This window comes from Python bivittatus, unplaced genomic scaffold (assembly GCF_059951505.1).
Source record: "Python bivittatus isolate LINGU-HERP-01145 unplaced genomic scaffold, Pbiv_v1 ctg000480_np1212, whole genome shotgun sequence".
In the NCBI taxonomy this organism is placed as follows: Eukaryota; Metazoa; Chordata; class Lepidosauria; order Squamata; family Pythonidae; genus Python; species Python bivittatus.
This window is the reverse complement of record NW_028277075.1, coordinates 105,793,837-105,817,505: the sequence shown is the minus strand read 5'-3', so window position 1 is coordinate 105,817,505 and position 23,669 is coordinate 105,793,837. Positions and strand designations below refer to the sequence as shown.

At 40.6% G+C, this 23,669-nt stretch overlaps 1 protein-coding gene across 1 annotated transcript in view; it reads left to right on the top strand.

Moving 5' to 3' along the window:
• Nucleotides 1-16,426, top strand: part of STK39 (serine/threonine kinase 39) — a 125,015-nt gene extending 108,589 nt beyond the window's left edge. Inside the window, exons 15-18 of the mRNA XM_088146699.1 lie at nucleotides 448-500; nucleotides 2,161-2,229; nucleotides 11,215-11,279; nucleotides 14,799-16,426. Coding sequence (XP_088002825.1) covers nucleotides 448-500; nucleotides 2,161-2,229; nucleotides 11,215-11,279; nucleotides 14,799-14,873 — 262 coding nt within the window. The 3' untranslated portion in view covers nucleotides 14,874-16,426. The remainder of the gene's footprint in view (nucleotides 1-447; nucleotides 501-2,160; nucleotides 2,230-11,214; nucleotides 11,280-14,798) is intronic.
• The last annotated feature ends 7,243 nt before the right edge of the window (nucleotides 16,427-23,669 follow it).

Below are 23,669 nucleotides of genomic sequence, written 5' to 3'. Positions count from 1 at the left end.
TTATTGGACTGACTGGTCACTGCGGTCATTGTTGGGCTGAGAAGGAAGGACAGTCCAGTTGAAGAGGATTTGATCTAGCAAGACCAAGAAAACTCTTCGTGAAAATCAACTGTGGTATATAGTTGCTTTCCAAGGCACAAAACAAATTTACAACTCTGTTTTAATTAGATATTGTTTCCTTCATAAAAGTGAACTATTGTCATTTTATCTTTAAAATGCATTTCAGCTTTTTTTTTTTAATTTCTTCCCAGTACTTTCTCTTATATTGATGTACTTGCAATACACTTGGGGATAGTCAAGACTATAAAACTGTAAAATACTGCCTGAATATTAACAGCAACTTATTTATGAAGCTAGAATACATTTAGAGTACAGAAGGAGCACTTCATCACTTTTTGATGTGTTTACCATGGCTTCATCCCCCTCCTCTTTTTCCCCTCCCTCCAGGAATTCCAGAAAGGAACTTAATGACATACGATTTGAGTTTACTCCAGGCAGAGGTAAGACTTTTAATTGAAATTATGCTTTTATGACTCCAAATGGTATTTCAGAAATTGATTTCTGTTTTATCGGTTTAATATAAATTAGCTCTGTGAAATCGCTTGTACCAACCAAATGTTTTATACTATCCTACTTAACCAAAACAAACCCTAGTGCCAAGTATGCATATTTTTAGTGGCATAGTTATGGACTGGATGGTTGAAGTTGGAGGATGTTATATAGGCAAAGAACTGTCTGGTAGTTTTGCTTGATTTTAATCTGGTTGAAGTACAGTCCATTAATATCTTCCTGCTAATACTGATCTAACAGTTCTGTAGCATATACAGTATTGTGGTATGCCAGTAAGCAGTCACTATGTAAAAACTAACTGGAGGTAGAATACAAATTATGTGGAAGGCTTGATAATGATGCTTTTAAAACCAAACCCCATATGCCTCTAGGAGACAATGTAACCATTCCCCTAGCAATAGCAGGGGAAACGTCTAGCATTTGAATTCTTTAATCTTTGCAGCATGTTTCAGATAGCAGTAGCTCCTTATCTGCATGTCCTAACAATGTATTTATTCTTTTCTCTGCTGATATTCTGTAATAGGCACAGCAAGCGTCCGGGGCGGGGCGGGGGGAACGACTGCATGGCTAATAGTGAGGGATGCTAGGTGCTGTAGAAACAACTTCTGCCAGGCTACAGGCTCCCCAGTTCTGCTTTAACCAGAGCTGTTCATATTTAAGCCTTGTAGCTAAATATAAAAAGCTGCAGGCATTCAGGACAACCACGTTATAATTGATCTTTCCTTTGAAAATGTTTTTATTTTTATTGTCATGTAGTTGACCATGCTATAAAAGCAGCCCCGATACAAGTGTTGTAAATAAAACAATGGCATTATGTGTCTGTGGCTGGCTGACCTTCTGCAGTGAACACAGTTGAAGATGCACTGGCACATATGGTTCTCCTAGCACAGGCATTTTAATTGTGGTATAAAGTGTTCCTTCACTGAAAATATCAGAAAGCAATGTAATCCAAGAATATATCAAGTTGACATTGTTAGAACAACATAGCTTAGGAAGGCTAATACAGACCATGAAAAATACTTAGAAAATGTACAGCAGCTTTCTAAATTAATTTGCAGCTATAGGCACCATCTTTCCTAAGAGAAGATGCTACTGCTGTCCTCTGATTGCAAACCCTGTGTAACGTTCTGTGTAGACCCAGCACAAGGCTTCCAGGTTACTAATAAGGATTAACTGTAGATGTTTCGTGTGCATGAAATGCCTCCCATCAAAGTGAGAAAAGGGAATAAAAGTGTTATGTCAGGCAACCGTGCTTGTTTAAGAACCTTCTTATATTTCCATACTCTTTTGAATAAAAATACCTAATTACGTATTATGAGAGAACTTTGGTACTTAAATAATGGAGCTTTATAGGATTTGTGAAGAATTTATTCGTTCTGTGGAGTCCTATCACATTGAAATTGCAGAGTATTAGTAATGGAATACAGTACAAGTTGCTTCTAATGAAAATAGTTTTGATTTAAGCACATATTGGCAATGGATGTTTTATAGTAAATATACTTCTTACACAAATTGCCTTGGCTTATTGATACTTTTGTTTTTTCTCGCTTTTATAAGGACTAATGCCTATTCATTTCACATTTTACACAGACACGGCAGATGGTGTATCTCAAGAGCTGTTCTCTGCAGGCCTGGTTGATGGCCACGATGTAGTTATAGGTAAATTATGCTTCATTCTGAGATTATGTTGTAGCCAAAACTCAGAACATTAAATGGATACAGGCCCATTCATAATTTCATCCGTCCTTGGATTTTTACAAAAACATATACACCACAGCATTCTTTCTTCAATTCACAAGGCATATTTCCTGATATGAATTAGACAAATGCTTCACTTTAGCTTAATTTAGATATTCTTTCTTAGCTTCAGTCTTTATGTTCTAAAAATCTTTTATATCTATAAATGTGTGCTTCTGTTGCCTTCTGTCCTTTCTGTTCCTTTTGATAAGTCCCTTTGGACTGTGACTATTGTGTTACTGGCCCTTGCCAGCCTTAATAACTTCAGTAAATCTCAGAAAGTGAGAGAAAGGAAAGAGGGTTTAGATTCTATAGGATCTTCATGGATGATGGCAACCATCTTCCAGATGGGCAGCTACTTGAGAACTGAAATTATTAAAGTTGTCTTTCCCAGCCTGGTACCAGTCAGATGGGAAAAGTTTCCTAGTATGTTCAAAATTGGTGATTTCTCTTTTAGGGAACTCAAGCTATGTTTTTATAACCCAGGCTGAAGAAGGCTTAAATAAAATCCTCAGCTTCAAAGCTAAATCAGGAGGGCAAAAGGAAGACTATAGAATCTTGAATCTACTTTAACTCCAACTAACGTTGTTGACACTGGGCTTTCAAGAGAAAAATAGAGCATTTGCCTTTACATAAATACTGGAAACTGTTTAGGGACGTTGATGTAAGCCCTGCCCACAGGCCGAAGATCTATAGATTCATTCAGGTAAATAGATTTACAGTATCATTTGTGGACCTTCACACATTTTTCTTTCTTTTTAAGATCTCTTTATGTATATGTATATGTAATATTTTTAGAAATTATATGCAAGGAAGGCATACAATATTCCATATTCTCCCATGAGATGCAAGTTGCAGCAAACAAACACTTGTTTTATGGTTTAGCTCTGTTATTTTCCAGAATGATGAAGAATCAGTGCCATATCTTTGAATAAAATGCAAGATATTTAACCCAGCCAAACTTCATTCCTTCAGAGCTTCTGTTTGATAAAAAAAAATTAGAAGTTATACCAAATAGAAGAAATTCTGCCATTTGTTTGTAGTGTACACATCTTCAGTGATAAACAGTTCTTTCTGCCTCAGATGAATATTTTTCTGGAATATTTGGAATGGCAAGGATAAATTTAACTTTTTTTCAGGAAGAAAAAGATACCATACATTCTTTCCCTCTGTCTCCTCTCCAAAGCATCTGGTGAATTATATGCCATTTTTCAGGTGAAATGTGCAGAAAATTGACCTGTTGTTAATTTGAGCAAAAACAAAAATTGAATTCAGTGAAAGAGTTTTGAGATTTGAGATTCTACTGATTTTCTTAATGAACTGTAATACTACAAAACTGGAAAACCCAAAAGAACAGGACAATATTTCTGACATGTATCTCTATTTAGTATATTAATAACTATATTGAGTAAATCTGAAAACATCCCACAACATGCACGTTAGGTGGAAAGTCTGTTTATTGTATATGTGGGTAAGCATACTTCAAGCATATTTTCTGCGTGGTGTTGATTTCAAGTCGGCGTCATGTGCATTTAAAAAGATTTTGACATGAGCAGCCCAGGCTCAACATAGGATTGAAAATAGAAATAATAGTTCTGGGCTACTCGGTGTATCTGTAAAATAGAGAAACTTGAACTTTTTAAATGACTTTTCACTTTTTGTGCAGGAGATAAATCAAGATGGACAAAAAACACATGTAACTTTTCTTGAATCCATCACTTCCCATCGTGTGTGCCATTTCCACTCTAACCCAAATTTAGATACGCTTTTCAGAATAAGAGTCTCTTTGCTTATATTAAATCATAAATCAGCACTTAGCCTGATACCTTTAATAAAAATAAGATGTATAACCTATTTCCTAAAGCAGAGTCATCCATGAATTTACCTCATTCATTTAGAATACATTGCTTGCATTAGTGGTAAACAAATTGCCCCAAATCGAATGATTTTGTATTGTAAGAGTAGAAATAAAGGTAATCCTCTCTTCCTATAGGTAGACTTGCACACATGTACACACACACACATACACACACCATGTTTATGATGCTGAGGAGACATTTCCTGCATCCATTTTCTACCCTTGTCAACATGTCCAATGATAAGAGAGTTCAATAAGCCTGGAGGAGCACTAGCTTGCTGCTTGTGTCTTAAAGCAGCAGTCCCCAACCTTTTTGGCACCAGGGACCGGTTTCGTGGAAGACAGTTTTTCCACGGACCGGGGTGGTGGTGGTGGTTTTGGGATGATTCAAGCACATTACATTTATTGTGCACTTTATTTCTATTATTATTGCATTGTAATATATAATGAAATAATTATACAACTCACCATAATGCAGAATCAGTGGGAGCCCTGAGCTTGTTTTCCTGCAACTAGACGGTCCCATCTGGGGGTGATGGGAGACAGTGACATCCAAAGTGTGTTGCTTATGTCCAGTCTACTCGGTAATCTCGTTTTGGTTGCTGTCACTGCAGAAAACCCTGCTTCACAAAGATAGGATGTTGGAAATGGAAGCAGGTTTTTCAGTGCTTTTGTGGCAACCTCAGGATTTTCCACCTTGACTTTAATCCAGAACGTATGGAGATTTGAAGTTGTCTCAAACATACTTTCAAGGCCACCGTCATTTGTGATCTCAAGCAATTGATCCTCTTCTAGCACGGACAAAGTTGATTCACCTGGCTTGTTCACAAATGGGTCTCAGATCCATTCCTTCCCAGTTCAGGGGTCTTTTGTGGCTGGGAAGTAATGCTCAAACTCTTTTGAAAGCTGAGATAGGTGATCATGCACCAGCTGGGAGAAAGAAGGCCCAGACTCAGTCTCTTTCAAAATCTCCACTAATGTTTGAAACATGTCAAAAATCCCAACGTTCACTCGTCGCCCCCATAATTCCAGTTTGGCTTTGAATGCAGTCACTTTATCTGCTGACTTGAACATAGTTGTCGTTCTCCCCTGAAGTGACAGATATAGTTCATTGAGCAGGTTGAATATGTCACACAAGTAAGCAAGTTTTGCAACCCATTCTGTGTCACTGAAATATGCTGCCAGTGGTGACTGTTTTTCTAAAAGAAATCTCTGGAGCAGCTCTCGTAACTCAAAAACTCTGGCCGGTGATCTACCTTTAGAAAGCCATTTCACTTCTGTGTATAAGAGAAGACGTGTGCTCTGCATCCATCTCTTCACAGAGCTGCATGAACAGACATGAGTTAAGGGCGTGTACTTTAATGTGGTTGATAATTTTAATCACATCCTGCAAAACATTAAGTTCAGGTGACATTTTTCAGCTAGGCAGCATTTCTCTATGGATGACACAGTGCGTAGACTCGCATTCAGAAGCGACCTCTTTGGCCCGAGTAATGAAACCAGAAAGCCGTCCAGTCATGGCAGCCGCTCTGTCCGTGCATATACCAACACAAAATGACCAATTTAGTTTTCCTGATATGTAATCATTCAAAGACTTGAATAGTTCTGCAGCTGTGGTGTTGGTTGGCAACAAAAGTGCACATAACATATGCTCATGCACATCCTCCTGAAAAATATATCGCACAAAAACAAGCATTGTTGCCTTGTTGTCAACATCGGTAGACTCGTCAACCTGGATTGCATACCGCGGTGACTCATCAATCCTCTCTAACAATTGTGCCTCAATATCCTCTGCTACTTCATCAATTCATCTAGTTATGGTGCTAGCCAAAAGAGGAACAAGTGCCACCTTTTGAACTCCAGCCTCTCCTAAAAGTTCACGACAAATGTCCTTAGCAGCAGGCAGGATCAACTCTTCACCAATAGTAAAGGGCTTCTTAGCTTTAGCAATGCGGTTAGCCACTAAAAATTATGCTCTCAGTGCAGACCCATTTGATGAAGTGGTGGCCTTCAATAATTGCTTCTGTTCTTCGTGTTCACGTTTTGTTTTGTTTTTAAACTCCAGAGGCTTGTCTTTTAATGCAGGGTGCTTGGTCTCCATGCGGCGAAGCAGTTTTGAAGGTTTCATGGCTTCTTTGGATAGCCAGTCGCCACATATTATACAAGGCGGGCTTGGAGAATGTGAATCACCTGTTGCAATGAACCTGTAATTTCAGTAGGACTCTTGGTATTTTCTTCTAAATGCAGCTTTCTTTTTGTTGGCAGTCTTAGAGTCTTCTGCTGTCTCATCATTGGGTCTTTCCCCCTTTTCAAAGAAGCTCTCCAGTGACGTTTGTTTTTTACTCATTAGCTTGTGGGCTTGCCAAACTGTGACTGAGACAAGTGCGCAGTGCAGGAAAGAGGTACAGACGGAAGTGGTAAATAAAATAATGGGCAGGCCACACACAGAGTAAAATAAGTGTCAGATTCTGACTTAAAGCCTGCCACCAGATGCAGCTGTACAATTGAAGTACATCAACTCACTTGCCACTATGAAGCCTGCCACCAGATCCAGCCACTTGCCACTCACTGATAGGGTTTTGATATGAGTCTGCAAGCAATTGATTTATTATGGTCTCTGTGCAGTCAAACCCCTCTGCTAATGATGATCTGTATTTGCAGCCGCTCCCCAGCGCTAGCATCACTGCCTCAGCTCCACCTCAGATCATCAGCCATTAGATTCTCATAAGGAGCGTGCAACCTAGATCCCTCGCATGCGCAGTTCACAGTAGGGTTCACGCTCCTATGAGAATCTAATGCCACTGCTGATCTAACAGGAGGCGGAGCTCAGGTGGTAATGCGAGTGATGGGGAGTGGCTGTAAATACAGATGAAGCTTCGCTCGCTCATCCGCTGCTCACCTCCTGCTGTGCGGCCCGGTTCCTAACAGGCCACGGACCGGGACCGGTCCATGGCCCGGGGGCTGGGGACCCCTGTCTTAAAGCTAAAGTGTTGACCACTTGAATGGCAGCTCACATCAGACACAGCTATGCCTGCCTCCAGGCACGTTGGGATAGCTGTGTTCCTTCTTGTGATCCTCCCTTCTGGGATGTGAATGTAATTGGGCTCAAGGGACAAACTCTGAATGAGATTCATGCTCAATATCTCTATCCAGAGCCCTGGTCTGGCTAAGGGAGACGTCCTAAACCTGTTTGAATGTGAAGTCTTAATCTCTTATGGGAGATGAGGGGTTTCTTTCGATTTACTAAAGCAGCCTTCCATAGCCATTTTCCAGGTATGTTAGGCTGATAAGGCAACATAACTTTTAGTAGCTGCACTTCCTAATGTGAATCTAGAAACCTCTAAAAGCCCATTAGTTTTACCTTTTATTCTATGCTGAAACTGCATTTTAGTTCACTTCATCTCCTGGAGATTGAGTATGAATACATGGGACTTCTCGGTGGCAAATTGTACGTACTGCTAAATATATGACATTACAAGAAGAGGCAGAGCTAGATATACAGCTGGCAGGGGCCTCACTGCAGGGGAAAATGCTACACTTAGGTAGCATTTCCAGGGTAAACTACGTGATCTCAGCAGTAAACTGCAATGATGCCTTTATGACACAACACAGACACACAGTGATGTGCGTTATATAAATGCTCTGATGATGGGTGAGCATTCCATCATCTGATGCACATATGTCAGTCATCTCATTTGCCTGATGACATAATCACACATGCTTTGTCATTTGCCCACTCTACTCTTCCTGCAGACGCTCGTGGGTTGGCTAGAGCCTTCACCAGGTAAAGCAACTGAGTCAGATGGGTCCCCCCCACTTAAGCTTTATTGCTCTCCTGAAAAGTGACCGTCTTGTTCCACTGGGCCCTAAATTAACATTCCAGCAGAACAGTAGTCACTTACAAGAGCCTATCGAATGATAGTTACTTGGCTTGCTAGATACTACAGCTCTTACTGATAAGCTGAATATGAAATCTTCATTGTAAAATAATTGTATATTTCAGTGAAGGAATATTCTCCACTGTCATGTTTGCTTATGAGATTTATATTTGATTTTTTTTCTGAATACGTGTACAGAGAGCGAGTGAGCAAGAGATGTTAAAAAATGTATGAAATAGATTTCTGGCAAGGCTGAGTGAAGGGCTGATTGTTAGTCTTATACATACTGTAAAAAGAAAAACAAAAGTTACCTGAAATGGCACACTATAACATCATTTCTCAATGCAGAAAGATCACCTACAGGAGTTTGCTCAAGTTAGTGAGATGCCTAACTCATGGATTTGCTGAAGGATATAAAAACAACAACATTTCTTTTGAAAAAGCCCATAGTGATTTATTTTGTGAATCTTTTTCTTCTTCAATGTAAACTTTGTTAATTTTTTAAATATTTTTTTATCCCGCCCTTATTAATTTGTATAAACAACTCAAGGCTGTGAACATACCTAATCCTCCTCCTTCCTCCTATTTTGCCCACAACAACAACCCTGTGAGGTGAGCTGGGCTGAGAGAGAGGGACTGGCCCAGAGTCACCCAGCCAGCTTTCCTGCCAAAGGGAGGTCTGGAACTCACACGCTCTGCTTTCTAGCTTGGTACCTTCACCACTAGACCAAACTGGCTCTCAAGTTTGGTTTACATTAGAAAAGTTATCAAAGAGTCTACATTCAGTCTCTTCCTAATTTGCAAGGGTATTTGTATTTAAAAGACCAGAAAATATTCCAAGACTTATGAACACTTGCCATTTTTTACTTTATTTTCTTTGTCTATTTGTTTTCCACATCTTATAGCCCTTGTCTCTTGAAACAGTCATCTGGCTGATGTCTTTATGTGTAACTTTCCCTGTGGTTCCTAATTACAGGAAACCCTTAAAGCACAGCAAGGTTCAAAGCAGCAACGCTCATTGTGTCCTCACATCATCAGTGCTTGGTTAGATGTTTGGCTCATAAGCTAAAAACAAGAACAATCTGACCCTACCTCTAGAGAAGTTTGCATATCCCTCTGATATCCAAACTTCTACAGCCAGAGGCCACATTCGCATACTGTACTTTGCAAAGCTGTGGCTTGTTTCAATATGGTGGTTTGATGAATAAGCTGCTGTTTGGGTTTACACAACAGAATGGCATGTGATGACTTAGCATACTAGATCAGCCAACTACAGAAAACTGGAAAGAAATTGTAGTCAAAAGCCCAGTGATATTATTGCTGAGTGCCCGTGCCCATAGCCCGTGTTCCCCTCCCCGCCATGACTAGTTTTATCTATGAATTGGGGGGGGGGGTGATTAGATGATTTCTCTGAAATTTCACATCAGGATTCATTATTTACCTAGCAGTAGTAGAAGCCTATAAAAATATCCCAAGAAGGAAAACAACAATATAAAATAACTCAAAACATTTGTTAAAACATCTATATTGTAGTAATCAAATGGAAGGGTCTATCACATTTGTTAGGGCTATCGTGAACTCATTTGCAAATGCTCCTGGGAATTCTAGTTCTTAGCCAGACAATGAAATATCAATAACAAACAGTGAGGTGGGCCTATTTGCTGCCCCAGGTTTAAACTGATCGGCAGACTAGCTTGGATAGGGAAATATGTTTCTTCTGATATTTGGTCCTAAAAGTAATTTAGGACTTTACAAGTCAACACCAGCATCTTGAACTAGCATGGAAACAAATAGTTCAAAATGCAGCTATCAGAATGCTGCCTATCCTTTAACTTCTTATAATCCTAATGAGAGATTACCAGACCATGAGGCATTGTGGTTAGGCTGTCACTGTCCAGGCATACCTGGAATTGGAGCACCAGCAAAAGCATTTTCTGTCAGTGAAGCCACTTGGGCTTTTGCTGATAAAACTAATTCCAGGAATACCCTTGGACTGGGGGGGTTTGCCCTTGGGGGAGTAAAATTCCATCCCATTGTATCCATTCTGAGAATGAGAACCAGCTGTTCAAAGCATTTCAGCGTAATTATACAGCTTCAGTTACACTTCCAAGCACCGATTCAATGCCTACATGGCCAATGACAAGGAGCCTGGGCTTTGAAGCTAAGCAGGGTTGGACCTGGTTTTTACATGGACATCCCTGTGCTATTGATTAAACTGAGACATCAAGAATCATTCCAGAGGAAGGTAATGGCAAATGACTTTGATACTGTAGCCATTACCTTCTTCAGTTGCCAAAAAACCTACATGGATGTGTCCATAAAATCACCACAAGGAAATTGATTCAGAGGAGGCATTCTCACTGTCCTCAAGATTGTGGTAGCACCTTGCCTCCAATCCCCCAATGAGCTCACCCATTGGCTCGGTGATCAAAAGCAGGAAGGACAGAATAGAACCTGAAGGATCTTCTGTTATTTTGTGTACGAGATTCCTCATTCTGGAGGTCCTGGTAGCAACAGCAGCCCAGTCCTACCACATCCCGAGAGTGTCAGCTGACTATATATATATATTTATATATTTCCTTATAAAGAACAGGTTACATCTAAATTATTCGAAGTTCTTCCATTTCCAGCACTTACAATGAAAATTAGGCCATATTCAATATTCCTGATCTTATGTGCATACAGAGGATGTTGATCTTTTGGCTTGGTTGTTCATTTCTAGCCTATTCATGCAGGCAGTAAATAATATATTTAGCTAATGGATTATGCATAGTAAAATTACCTATTAGGTTGTCAGTGATCCTTTAGAGTGAATATAAATGTAAAATTAATAAAAGATACAATACATATATACTATTTCTCAACTTTCTACTCATGGATCCCAGCAAGAGTGACCCCGAAGAAGCTACTCTAGAAAAAATGCAGTGTTTTTTCACTCTAGGAAGGAAAAATAATGTTACCCTGGACTTCGGGCTGAATGCTTCCCACGGTTAGTGCCATTTGGCATGTCACCAATCATGGAATTAATCCCATTTGGGTTGCTTCCTTTTATAAGTGTCTCATGAAAAAATGCCTCCTCCTGCTCCTCATAAGTAGATGCCTTCTATTTATTAACTAAATACCACGTCACTTTTGGTGTACTCAATGCTTTTCATGCTTTGTTTTCCCCAGTTGCTGCTAATTTACAAAAAATAGTAGATGACCCCAGGGCCTTGAAAACATTAACCTTCAAGCTGGTAAGTAAAGCACCGTTGGAGATGAAATAATGTAAATAGAATAATGTAAATAGAAAAGAATTACTGCTCTTTTGAGCCAGGTTTTCTTCATTTCTGTCCTTTATTAGCCCTTTTTTTTTTTTACTGAATGCTGACCTTTCCAGCATTTTATTAGTCTACGCAAAATGAAATTGGAAAGCAGAAAACAGTCTTTGTAGCTTTTTTTAATTCACTAACTGGAAATAATAATTTTTAGAAAAGAAAAGAAAAGCCAGCCCTATATCAAACTCTGGTGAGCTGACAAACCCTGACATATATCCTCTGTCCATATGCTCCTCTGTTGCTCCTGGTGCCTCAGATGTATTGGCTGACAGTGGTAAGACTTTCTGATTTGTGTTAGTTGAATCCCTGAGTCTACAATAATTTATGTCTTAAGAAGACAGTAAATCTGAGCTTGGGCATTTGGAATGCAGTTTTCATTTTTCTGGGTAAATAGCTTACTGTTTGGGAATTGCAGAAATTATGACGTATTTCCTGAAGTCCAGAAGGCAGAAATAGCCATGCTAGAGGTTGTTTAGCTGGCCTCAGCTATAGTGTTGTTTTGGTCTGTTCACCCAGCATCCTTCCTCTTGCTTTGTCTTCCTGGGGCCCAATTCACATATTTGGTCTGCATCACTAATTCTCCCATGCTTAACGATTTGCAAATGAAAGTATGAAGTCTGAAGAGAGATGTTGGCTTGGACCCTAAGATAAAATAACTTCAGGCAGTTCTTTGAATAAATTTTTCCTCCTCCTCCCTGTAGCCATTTATATCACTAAAACGTTTCCTGAAAAGTTGGAGAGATGGGTCGAAAAGTGGTCATGGATGGTCAGACATCCCCATATTAAATCAAAATGTCCTCTGTCTCAGCAGCTTCTCTTCCCTATTCCCCATTGCTGAGGAATGTGTTTGTTTTATTTTTGCTTATTTAAAACATTTATATGCAGCATCCCATTAAAAAAAAGAATATGTTCTGTGATGATTCAGGAGAAAGTGATCACCATTTTTAAAATCAAGTAACCTTAAGAATTCACATAGCACTTCTGTGTGTCAGTGAAAATTCCTGCTAGAGTGCAGCTGTTGCTTAATGGTTCACTTTATAGGAAACCGACTGGGAAAATGATTTTACTGTCCTCAGCAGTGAGACAGGACGTAGTGGCTGTAATTGAATTAAATGTGTTGGTGTTACCAAATAATTAGAAATAAGTATAGTTGGTATAGTAAAGGATTAATGTGTAGTTATGTCTGTGTTGTGAACAGTTGCAGAGCAGTTCAAGAGAAGTGCTATCAAACCCAGCAACCAGCAGTAATTATGACTAGGTGGGATGTCAGTTTTATAATTGGGCTAGTAAAAAATGTAATCGCTGTGTCAGAGTAATAATTTAATATATAGTGCATTCAGGTTTCTCAACACCTTCCCCTCCAAGCCATGATCTAGAAACAGTTCTGTAAAGCCATTATTACAATCTTGTTTAAATTTGTAGAACACATTTTTCAGTTGCAGAAGTGAGTTATAAGTGTCAGCTGGGTCCTTGCAGTTGGTCAACCATAGCAAATGGTTCTCCTTATATTACAGGTAGTTTTCAGCTTGCTTCCATTCGTTCAGTGACAGTCAAACGTTATGGCAGCGCTGAAACAATGGACATACAACTGGTCCCCAGAGTTCCAGCCGTTGCAGCACCCCTATGGTCACATGATTGTGATCCAGGCACTTGGGTTCCTGACTCGCAATTATGACATCATAGGAAGCTGCAGTGATGTGATCATCATTTGTGACCTTCCCTGCTGGCTTCCAACAAGCAAAGTCAATGGGGAAGCCGGCAGGGAAGGTTGCAAGTTGCTCCAGTAAGTCACTTCTGCCTGCAGTCTTTGCCAGTCCTCCCAGGTCTTCCTCAACTCATGCGTAGCCTACTCTGGGCCTCCCTCCGCAGCACCCCCCCCCCGTGGCACCCCTGCACTCCTTATCTGGAACTCTCACCGCCTCCCACTTAACAACCTGCATGTCTTGGGGTTATGACGGTAACCAGGACTGACGGGATTGCCGTCACTAAGCAATGTGGTCATGTGACATTGTGCTTTATGACTGCATCACTTAGCAACAGCAATTCTGGTCCCAATTGCTGTCGTAACCCGAGGACTACCTGTACAATGTTTTGGGTTCTCCAGGTGAGATATGGTCTGTACTTAGAATCAGCAGTGTGCATGCAAACCCCCACTAATAGTAGAGGAGAGAGTTCTCCCAAATGAACCATTGTTGGAATCCACTAAATAACCAGAGAAAATGCAACTCACTGAACATACAGGCTCTGCTAGCAGGTTTTCTCTTAGCTGTCCATGTTACAATTTTAGAAATAAAAGATATTCATGCAGGCTCCCCAGAGGTAAAGCCATCTGTTTACAGTTGTCCGCTGCAATCACTGGGCATCATAACAAAATGTGTAGCTTCTCTATTGACAACTTTCTTTAAAATATTTTCCCCTAAAGTGGTGCCTCAGCTTCTTCCTACAAAATATAACAAAGCTGTGTAGAAATAACAACATAACTTGTGACTGCTTCAGCAAAATTGGTCTATGGATGCACATGTTGATGAATGCTGGGTTGTATTATTTATATCACAGTTTTATTGAAAAGACTCTAGGAGGCAAGCTCAGTGAACAAAACCATCTTTGTCGCCTGTAGTGTAAGTATTCTTTACAGTGATGGTTAAAAACATAATTATTGATACTCCTGAAACAATTGACAATGGATGATTAATTGCACATGTAGCAAATTTGCATTCTTCTTAATTGTATGAATCTGTTGTTGTTATACTGGGCAATCTGAAGGCTATTTTTTGAAGCCTCGCCTACCTTAAATAGAAAGTGTATATATTCAGGCTGTTGGTGTAATTAGTAATATTGATTCAAAGATCTATCTATGTCAATAAATATTTGAGAACTTTAGTTAACAGTAATCAACTACATTGACCAGTTGTATTCAGTAGCAAATTGGTTCGGGCCAGCTGAAATGGTCAGATATTTTACAGTTAAAGTTACAGATTTACCTCGGAGTTAGTCTCATCGAACACTGTTACCTTACTCTGAGAAGTCACGTATAAGATTGTATGAATAATCTAGTCATTTAAAACATATAGACAATACCAATAAATTTAACACTACCAAACTTGTATAAAGCATGCAAATCGCCCTCTTGTACAACAGCCAAAGGATTATTCACTTATATTAAAGGCTATAGTGCTTCTATCAAAAACTCATCCAGTGATCTAAATCTCACTTTTGCGATGGTGATGTCAAATAACGGTGTAGGAGGAGAGGGAAGCTTGAAAAGATACCTGGTTAAATCTTTTAGCTGCCGTGTTAACCCGAGGCTTCTTGATTGAATACTTCATCTTACATAGAAGGCTGCAGGGATGTTGAATTTCTAGGTCTGTATCACAAGAGTTTCCCCAGCCCCTTCTAAGCCACACCTAACCCTGCTCCTTTTCCATTACTGTTTTTCAGGCTTCTGGTTGTGATGGTACCGAAATCCCTGATGAGGTAAAACTGATTGGGTTTGCTCAGTTAAGCGTCAGCTGATGCCAGCGCACCTGACCCCCAGCAAAAGGGTGTGATTGCGAAGAGGCCAGCTTTACATTGTGAAGGAAGTTTTTCAAGCACCCCACGCGGACAGTTCCGCTTCATTCAGTAGCACCTCACCAGGTTGGAACAAGCGAAAGCCCACCGCTCCACTGCTCCTGCTAACAGTCCAGAAGCTCCTAAATGCTGCTCTAGCAATCAGGTTGGATTTCCCTGGCATGAGAACAGACGGATTGGAAACGCGCTCAAGTGGCTGTGTCCACCGGCCACAAAAGGAATTTTCTATCAGAGCTAGTCCTTCTTTCATTAAAACAAAACAGTCATTATTTTAGTGGATAATTCTGATTCGTTGGTTGTATGTAGAATGCACGTAATTATAAATGCTAGGGTTTATTAGCCAAACTTGAATTCCTGATTTAAAACCAACTGTGAACTTTTCCCTTTATTTATGATTGATTGATATTTTTATTTTTATTTTTATTTTTATTTATTTTTATATATATATATATATATATATATATATATATATATAAAATAAAAATAAAAATAAAACATCCATCCATCCATCCATCCTAGCTGTATGAAATTGGATTTTTTTTTCATTTCATGATTTATGTGCTAATTGCAGTTAAATTATGTTTGTTTAAAGGGAAACTTAGATTTCTCTTTGAAGTATTTGTCACCATCCTGAGTTTTTGAGCTGATGTAGGCATTGGTTTTAGTTTTTGTTTGGTTTGCGTGTTCCTTTAAACACCCCTCATTGGATTGTCAGTGGCGTGGGAGGTGCCTTGCAAATATTAACAGATATTGTGCCTGAACCTATGCTAATCCAAGCTCATCTCGTTTTTAGACATACCATGCTTCAATTTTCTGAGTCATGAGAATGATTTATCATAGCAGAGACTCAAGACAAATAAATATGGCCTGCTTTGTTGGGGGAATCTATAAGCTGAAACGTGTAAACAGTTGCCATTAAGCTAAAATGCCTTTGTTTTACCCATCTTGGATTTGGTTTATCTTTAAGAGATAGGAATTGTTTCATAATAATAAAACTTGAAAAGAATCCGAGCTTTACTTGAAATTCTGCAGAACATCCAGGTGGAGTGCAAATAATAAGAAAGGGCTTTGTGCAATGACTGATATGGCAAAAGAAAACCAACAGACAAAACAAGAAGGACATGTTACACAATATTTAAACATTTCTGACCAAAGTAGTCATAAGCTTAATCTGTGGCATAGATATTTTGGAGTTAGTGATTTTGGAGCGAGAGTTCAGTCTGATACGTTTTCAGAAGCGTGGATTTGTTGGATGTCCCATATTAAACCAATTCCTTGCTAAGTTTAGGTAAATGGCAGCTCTCTAACCTAAGGGAAAAATGGCAAATGTGTTATTTAAAAGTTATTTATAATACCTTGTCATTAATGTTTGAGGTGTTCTAGAGCCATTGGCATACAATTCAGTGTAATTTCATTCCATTCTGTTGTTTACACAATGATTACTTAAAGACTGACTGCAGAGGTAAAGGAAAATAAAAGTGTATTGCACAAATAGATTGCTGACTTTTCTTTCATGATGAGTCTAGATTTATTTTAAATTATTCTCTCCTTATTTTCCCTCCTCTTAACCACTAGCCATCCCTGGACTGAAACACAAAGGTCAGTTTCTTTAGCCTTTTGTTGTTGTCCTTGTCGTTCATTGTGAGTCACAGGAGGTGGGATTACTAGCCAGTCTTGACTGATCTTGAAAAAAGCGAACAGAGTTGGATCTGATTCATATTTGAATGGGAGACCACCATGAAATCCCAGGGCTGCGGGCTACTTTGGAAAGTTGAAGAAAAACAGTCCTGGGAAAGGAAAATAGTAAAGTGTTTCTGTTCTGTTGCCAAGGAAACTATAGGAACATGTCAGAGTAATCTCCAGGGGTTGAGTTTGATGGAAGGGAGTCTTTCTGTTATAATTCCTGCTAATGTCTGTTGTGCAAAGCAAGAATGTTTATTTGGAACATTTAGAGGTAAACCTTCTCAGAACCATTCATTCCCTGGAGTCTATAAGTAGTGCAGCATAAGGGAATCACATGACGCAAGTCCATTAACACTATCTAGACACCAATGTTGCCAGTCCAAAAGGACAGTTACAGTTTATTAAGGACGTTCCATGCGCCAGTAGACATCCTGGGTCTCTTGAGGTTTTTTTTCCGAGTTTTCATGATGGGGAAAGAAAAGTGTGTGTGTGTTTGTTTCCATCTCAGGCTAGAAATAGGTATGTTTATCTCATAACACTATTCACCTATTTATATCTTGATGCTTATAGAATCTAGATAAAGAGTGTATTATTAAGCTTACATATCACTTTATTTATTTATTTACTTGCTTACAGGACTTATATGGCCACCTATCTCCTCTAAGGACTCTAGGCGGCTCACAACAATCCATCAAATGTAGTTAAAGACAAAGGTATCCTTCCCCCTCAGGCACTAGACCTAACATCCCCACAGCTCCACTCCCATCCTAGCCCAATGCTCGGGGGAAGAGACAAGTCTTCACAGCCCTCCCGAAGGCTAAGGGTAGGGGTCCTTCTGATCTCAGGTGGGAAGCTGTTCCAAAGGGCTAGGGCGGCCACCGAGAAAGCGTGCCTCCAAGGCCCCGTCAGTTGGCAACATATAAGGTGTTACACACGCTGCTCCCAGGTTCGGCTTATGGTCACTCACTCACACACTCACAGCCTGTTGAGGCACTGTTGATCTTGTCAGCCCCCCTTGCTTTCTACCTGGGTTTTCCAGATAGGTGTGGCTGGAGCAGACAGACACACAGCCCTGGTCAACAGCGGGGAAATAATAGGGGATACACACAAATCACTTCCAACTGAACACTGAGGCACAAGAGGTTCTTTGTAATACACGGAGACCCAGTGAATTTGAAGTAACAGCAAGGCATTGCTGGTTGCAGGTACATTTGCTCTTTCTCATGCACACACGCACGCGCTCATCCACACTTACCCACATCCTTCCCAACTAGGCTGCCAGGCACTAGCTAGAAGCCGCCAAGTCTGGATCCAAAGGTGACTCAGACGACTCAGAGTGGGCGGGCTTTGGGACCCCTTTTATCCCCAAAAGTCCTTGCTGGGTTGATTTACAAGTTGATGGGATTGGGGTGAGGGTTTCCATGTGCTCAGGCCCAACTTCCTCTTTCTGGTTCAGGTCCTTTGTTTTTTCCTTAACGACTTGCTTCCTTCTTATCTACCTCCCTGAAGGGATCTCATAGACAAGTTTCCTGGCTTTTGTCCTCTCTGCTTACCTGCCTGCTTCATCTTTAGGTTATGGCAGCTTCAGCCTAGTCTCACAAAGGGAGGGGACCTAGAGGGCACCCACCCTATCTAACACAGTAGGATGGGCAGATACCCTCAGGGAGAGGCAGTCTCACAAGTAACCTGGCCCTGTGCCATATAGGGCTTTAAAGGTGACAACCAGCACCTTGAGTTGCACCCCAAAAGCAACTGGAAGCCAGTACAGCCAACGCAGTAGTGGTGTTACTTGGGTGAACTACCGGGCACCCAAAACTGCATGCTGCTGCATTCTGGACCAGTTGCAATTTCTGGATGGTCTTCAAGGGCAGCCCCATGTACAGCGCATTGCAGTAATCCAAACAGGAAGTGAGTAAGACATGGGCGACAGCATAAACCATGATTTATAAATGTATGGTTTATGAATAGCTTTATATAACATGCTAAGCCAAAGCTAAATGGACCATGTTATGACTTACTGTGATGTGTGAAACTGATTGTCGTTATCATGGCACACACGTACTGCTGTGCCTTTGAAAATTATATGAAGAGTAAGCAGATTTTGATCCCCAAGTGGTGCTAGGGCTGGAAGGCACTAATTGGTTTAATTGGACTTTTTGTGCTCATTTTAACCCTTAAAGCCTTGAAACAGTTAGGGGCTAAGTTATTTCAAGGATTGCTTTCATCCATACCAGCCTGTCTAAATTTGAAGATTGGTTCACATGTTTTTTGATCGGGATCACTGCGCTTGTTAGTTCATTGTTTACTGGGGTACGAAAGGCCTCTTTGTTAGAGTTGCTCAAAGAGATCTTAAGACCCATTCCCTCTGAGATTTTCAAAATATCATTATTGCTACTGCTGCTTACTGCATGACAGTTTTGCAGTTGGGTTTTTAAAAACGAAATGCTCAAAGGCATGAGTAATAAATGGTTAGTGCTGAAACTTTGCAGATTAAACACAGAGTTCTAATGTAGCATTAGAGAAAAATTAGGGGTGCAGAAGGCAAGAGACAATTGCACTCCAGTTCAGTAGGAAAGAGTTAGTTGTCTTTCTCCATGAACTGATAAGAACGACTGGCTACAAACTTTTCAGGGGCTGTAGTAGAGGCCCGATGCACCAACATTCTCCCAATTTTTGAGCAGACTCTTTTGCAAGTCTTAACAATTTTTTTCCCTAAAATCTTGTTAGCTGGATAGAGTTGGTGTGCTTTGTATCATTGCTACATTTCTCTTATGGGAATACTACAGAAAGTCTTCTGCTAGCTTGTGAGTTCTCACTGCAGCATTAATACATTTTTCTCCCTCTGCTCACAGTTTTCTGAATCCCAGTCTCGGTGCAGTAATCCCACAGGAACAGTAGTTTAGTTACCTGAACTCCTTCATATAGCTACTGTTGACAGTCGAGGCCACACTAATGCCCCAAGAGAGAGAAAGTATATCAAGTGGAAAGTCAACACTGCCTTGGAAATTAAACTGCAGCAGCTAATGCTCAGCCATGTATTAATTATCACTGTAGTGGCATGAATGCTTTCCAAGGTTTCCTGAATACATTGAATAAAGTATTATTCATGAAATTGTTTGCTATAATATCCAGATATGGGGGAAAATAATCAAAATTCATAGAGCTAAATCATCAAGTGCTTGCCAAATTTTTCTTCATTTTTTTCCCTCAACAATTCTTATTCAAGTTGATGGGAAAGAAGGAGCTTTTGATTCTGTTTTCCCCTCTCCTGCTGTGCTTGTCATTAAGCACCCTTTAATCTAGTGTATCTGTCTTAAGAGACCTATACAAATAACAAAATTGGGCATCGAGAGAGTCTCCTGCTATTTAGCACTAACTTTATTTGGGGAGTTGAGCCTCTGTCAGGAGCCCATTGCTCTTGGAATATTTATTGGGAGAGGGAGCACACTAGTAAGCTCCCCTGACCAAAACTTGGCATGAACTCACTTATCTCAAGGTTTCACATGGCTTAATTTGGCCCCTAGGCTGGGATTTGGCAGAAGTGTCCCAGACACAACTCGGATATTATATTAGCCACTGACCAGTCTGTGGCACTATCCAACCGGTTTCATTCTTTTGTCTTCAGGGGTAGGTATGCTAGATGTTCTACATTCAAACATTCAGCAGGATCTGAACCCACAGATTGCACTTGTTGACTATACAGAACCACAACATTTAGCATGGAGGATACTTATCCCTGAAGAGTCCTAATAAAGGTGAAACTGATTGTGTAGTGCCACCTGTTGGTCTTGAGACCTCTGGCGTGAGACCAACATATTTCAGAAAAAGCTTCACTGGGACAGCCTATAGGAAAAGGGAAGGCATAGCTTCTATAGGCACAATTTGCTAGATGAGAATCAATCTTGCAAACACTAAAGAAGCCAAATAAAATACAGGTAGTCTTCATTTAGCGACCACAATTGGGATTGGCAATTTGGTCATTAAGCAAAGCACTTGCTAAGAGAAACCATGACTCTGCTTATGAACTTACTTCAGCTTTCCTTTGCTTTATGGACCTGCAAAAGTTGTAACCCCTTCATGGATCACTGCCTTGTCGTGGCGAAGGGGCTTGCGTAACTCAGTGAAGCCATGAGCTATACCGTGCAGGGCCACCCAAGACGGACAGGTCATGACAGAGAGTTCTGACAAAATGTGGTCCACTGGAGAAGGAAATGGCAACCCACTCCAGTATCCTTGCCAAGAAAACCCCATGGACAATGTTAAAAGGCTAAAAGATATGATGCCGGAAGATGAGCCCCTCAGGTCGGAAGGTGTCCAATATGCTACTGGGGAAGAGCGGAGGGCAATTCCAAGTAGCTCCAGAAAGAGTGAAGCGTCTGGGCCAAAGCCGAAAGGACGTTCAGCTGTGGATGTATCTGGAAGCGAAAAGAAGGTCCGATGCTGTAAAGAACAATACTGTATAGGTACCTGGAATGTAAGAACTATGAACCAAGGCAAGCTGGATGTGGTCAAACATGAAATGACAAGATTGAACATCGACATCTTGGGAATCAGCGAACTGAAATGGATGGGAATGGGTGAATTTAATTCGGGTGACCATTATATCTACTACTGTGGGCAAGAAACCCTTAGAAGAAATGGAGTTGCACTCATAGTCATTAAGAGAGTGGGAAAGGCAGTAATGGGGTACAACTTCAAAAACGACAGAATAATCTCAGTGCGTATCCAAGGCAAACCATTCAACATCACAGTCATCCAAGTCTATGCCCCAACCACTGATGCTGAAGAAGCTGAAGTTGACCGCTTCTATGAAGACCTACAACACCTTCTAGAACTAGCACCAAAAAAAGATGTCCTTTTCATCATAGGGGATTGGAATGCTAAAGTAGGAAGTCAAGGAGTAATCGGAATAACAGGCAAGTTTGGCCTTGGAGTACAAAATGAAGCAGGGCAAAGGCTAATAGAGTTCTGTCAAGAGAACAAGCTAGTCATAGCAAACACTCTTTTCCAACAACACAAGAGACGACTCTACACATGGACATCACCAGAAGGTCAATACCGAAACCAGATTGATTATATACTTTGCAGCCAAAGATGGAGAAGCTCTATACAGTCAAAAACAAGACCAGGAGCTGACTGTGGCTCAGATCATGAGCTGCTTACTGCAAAATTTAGGCTTAAATTGAAGAATGTGGGGAAAAGCACTAGACCACTCAGGGATGACTTAGATCATATTCCTTGTGAGTACACAGTGAAGGTGATGAATAGATTTAGAGGATTAGATTTGGTAGACAGAGTGCCTGAAGAACTATGGACGGAGGTCCGTAACATTGTACAGGAAGCAGCAACTAAAACCATCCCAAAGAAAAAGAAATGCAAGAAAGCAAAATGGCTGTCTGATGAGGCTTTACAAATAGCTGTGGAAAGAAGGAATGCGAAAAGCAAGGGTGAAAGGGAAAGATATAAGCAACTGAATGCAGATTTCCAGAGAATAGCAAGGAGAGATAAGAAGGCCTTCTTAAATGAACAATGCAAAGAAATTGAGGAAAACAATAGAATGGGGAAGACTAGAGATCTCTACAAGAAAATTGGAGATATGAAAGGAACGTTTAGTGCAAAGATGGGCATGATAAAGGACAAAAAAGGCAGGGACCTAACAGAAGCAGAAGAGATTAAGAAGAGGTGGCAAGAATACACAGAAGAACTATACAAGAAAGATCTTAATGTCCCTGATGTCCACGCTGGTGTGATCACTGACCTTGAGCCAGACATCCTAGAGAGTGAAGTCAAGTGGGCCTTAGGAAGCATTGCTAACAACAAAGCTAGTGGAGATGACAGTATTCCAGCTGAGTTATTTAAAATACTAAAAGATGATGGTGTTAAAGTGCTGCACTCAATATGCCAGCAAGTTTGGAAAATGCAACAGTGGCCACGGGATTGGAAAAGGTCAGTTTATGTTCCAATTCCAAAGAAGGGCAATGCCAAAGAATGCTCAAACTATCGCACAATTGCACTCATTTCACATGCTAGCAAGGTTATGCTCAAAATCCTACAAGCTAGGCTTCAGCAATACATGAACCGAGAACTACCGGATGTACAAGCTGGGTTTCGAAGAGGCAGAGGAACTAGAGATCAAATCGCCAACATTCGCTGGATCATGGAGAAAGCACGAGAGTTCCAGAAAAATATCTACTTCTGTTTCATTGACTATGCAAAAGCCTTTGATTGTGTGGATCACAACAAACTGTGGGAAGTTCTTAAAGAGATGGGGGTACCAGACCACCTTACCTGTCTCCTGAGAAATCTGTATGTGGGCCAAGAAGCAACAGTTAGAACCGGTCATGGAACAACCGATTGGTTCAAAATAGGGAAAGGTGTACGACAAGGCTGTATACTGTCACCCTGCTTATTTAACCTATATGCAGAGTACATCATGAGAAATGCCAGGCTGGAAGAATCACAAGCCGGAATTAAGATTGCAGGGAGAATCATCAACAACCTCAGATATGCGGACGATACCACCCTAATGGCAGAAAGTGAAGAAGAACTAAAGAGCCTCTTGATGAGGGTGAAAGAGGAGAGTGCAAAAGCTGGCTTGAAACTCAACATTAAAAAAACTAAGATCATGGCATCTGGACCCATCAATTCCTGGCAAATAGAAGGGGTAGAAATGGAAGCAGTAACAGACTTCATTTATTTGGGCTCCAAGATCACCGCAGACGGAGACTGCAGCCATGAAATTAAAAGACGCTTGCTCCTTGGGAGGAAAGCTATGGCAAGCCTAGATAGCATATTAAAAAGCAGAGACGTCACCTTGCCGACAAAGATCCGCATAGTCAAAGCTATGGTTTTTCCAGTAGTAATGTATGGCTGTGAGAGCTGGACCATAAAGAAGGCTGAGCGCCGAAGAATTGATGCCTTTGAACTGTGGTGCTGGAGAAGACTCTTGAGAGTCCCCTGGACTGCTAGGAGGTCAAACCAGTCAATCTTAAAGGAAATCAACCCTGATTGCTCATTGGAAGGATCGATAATGAAGCTCAAGCTCAGATACTTTGG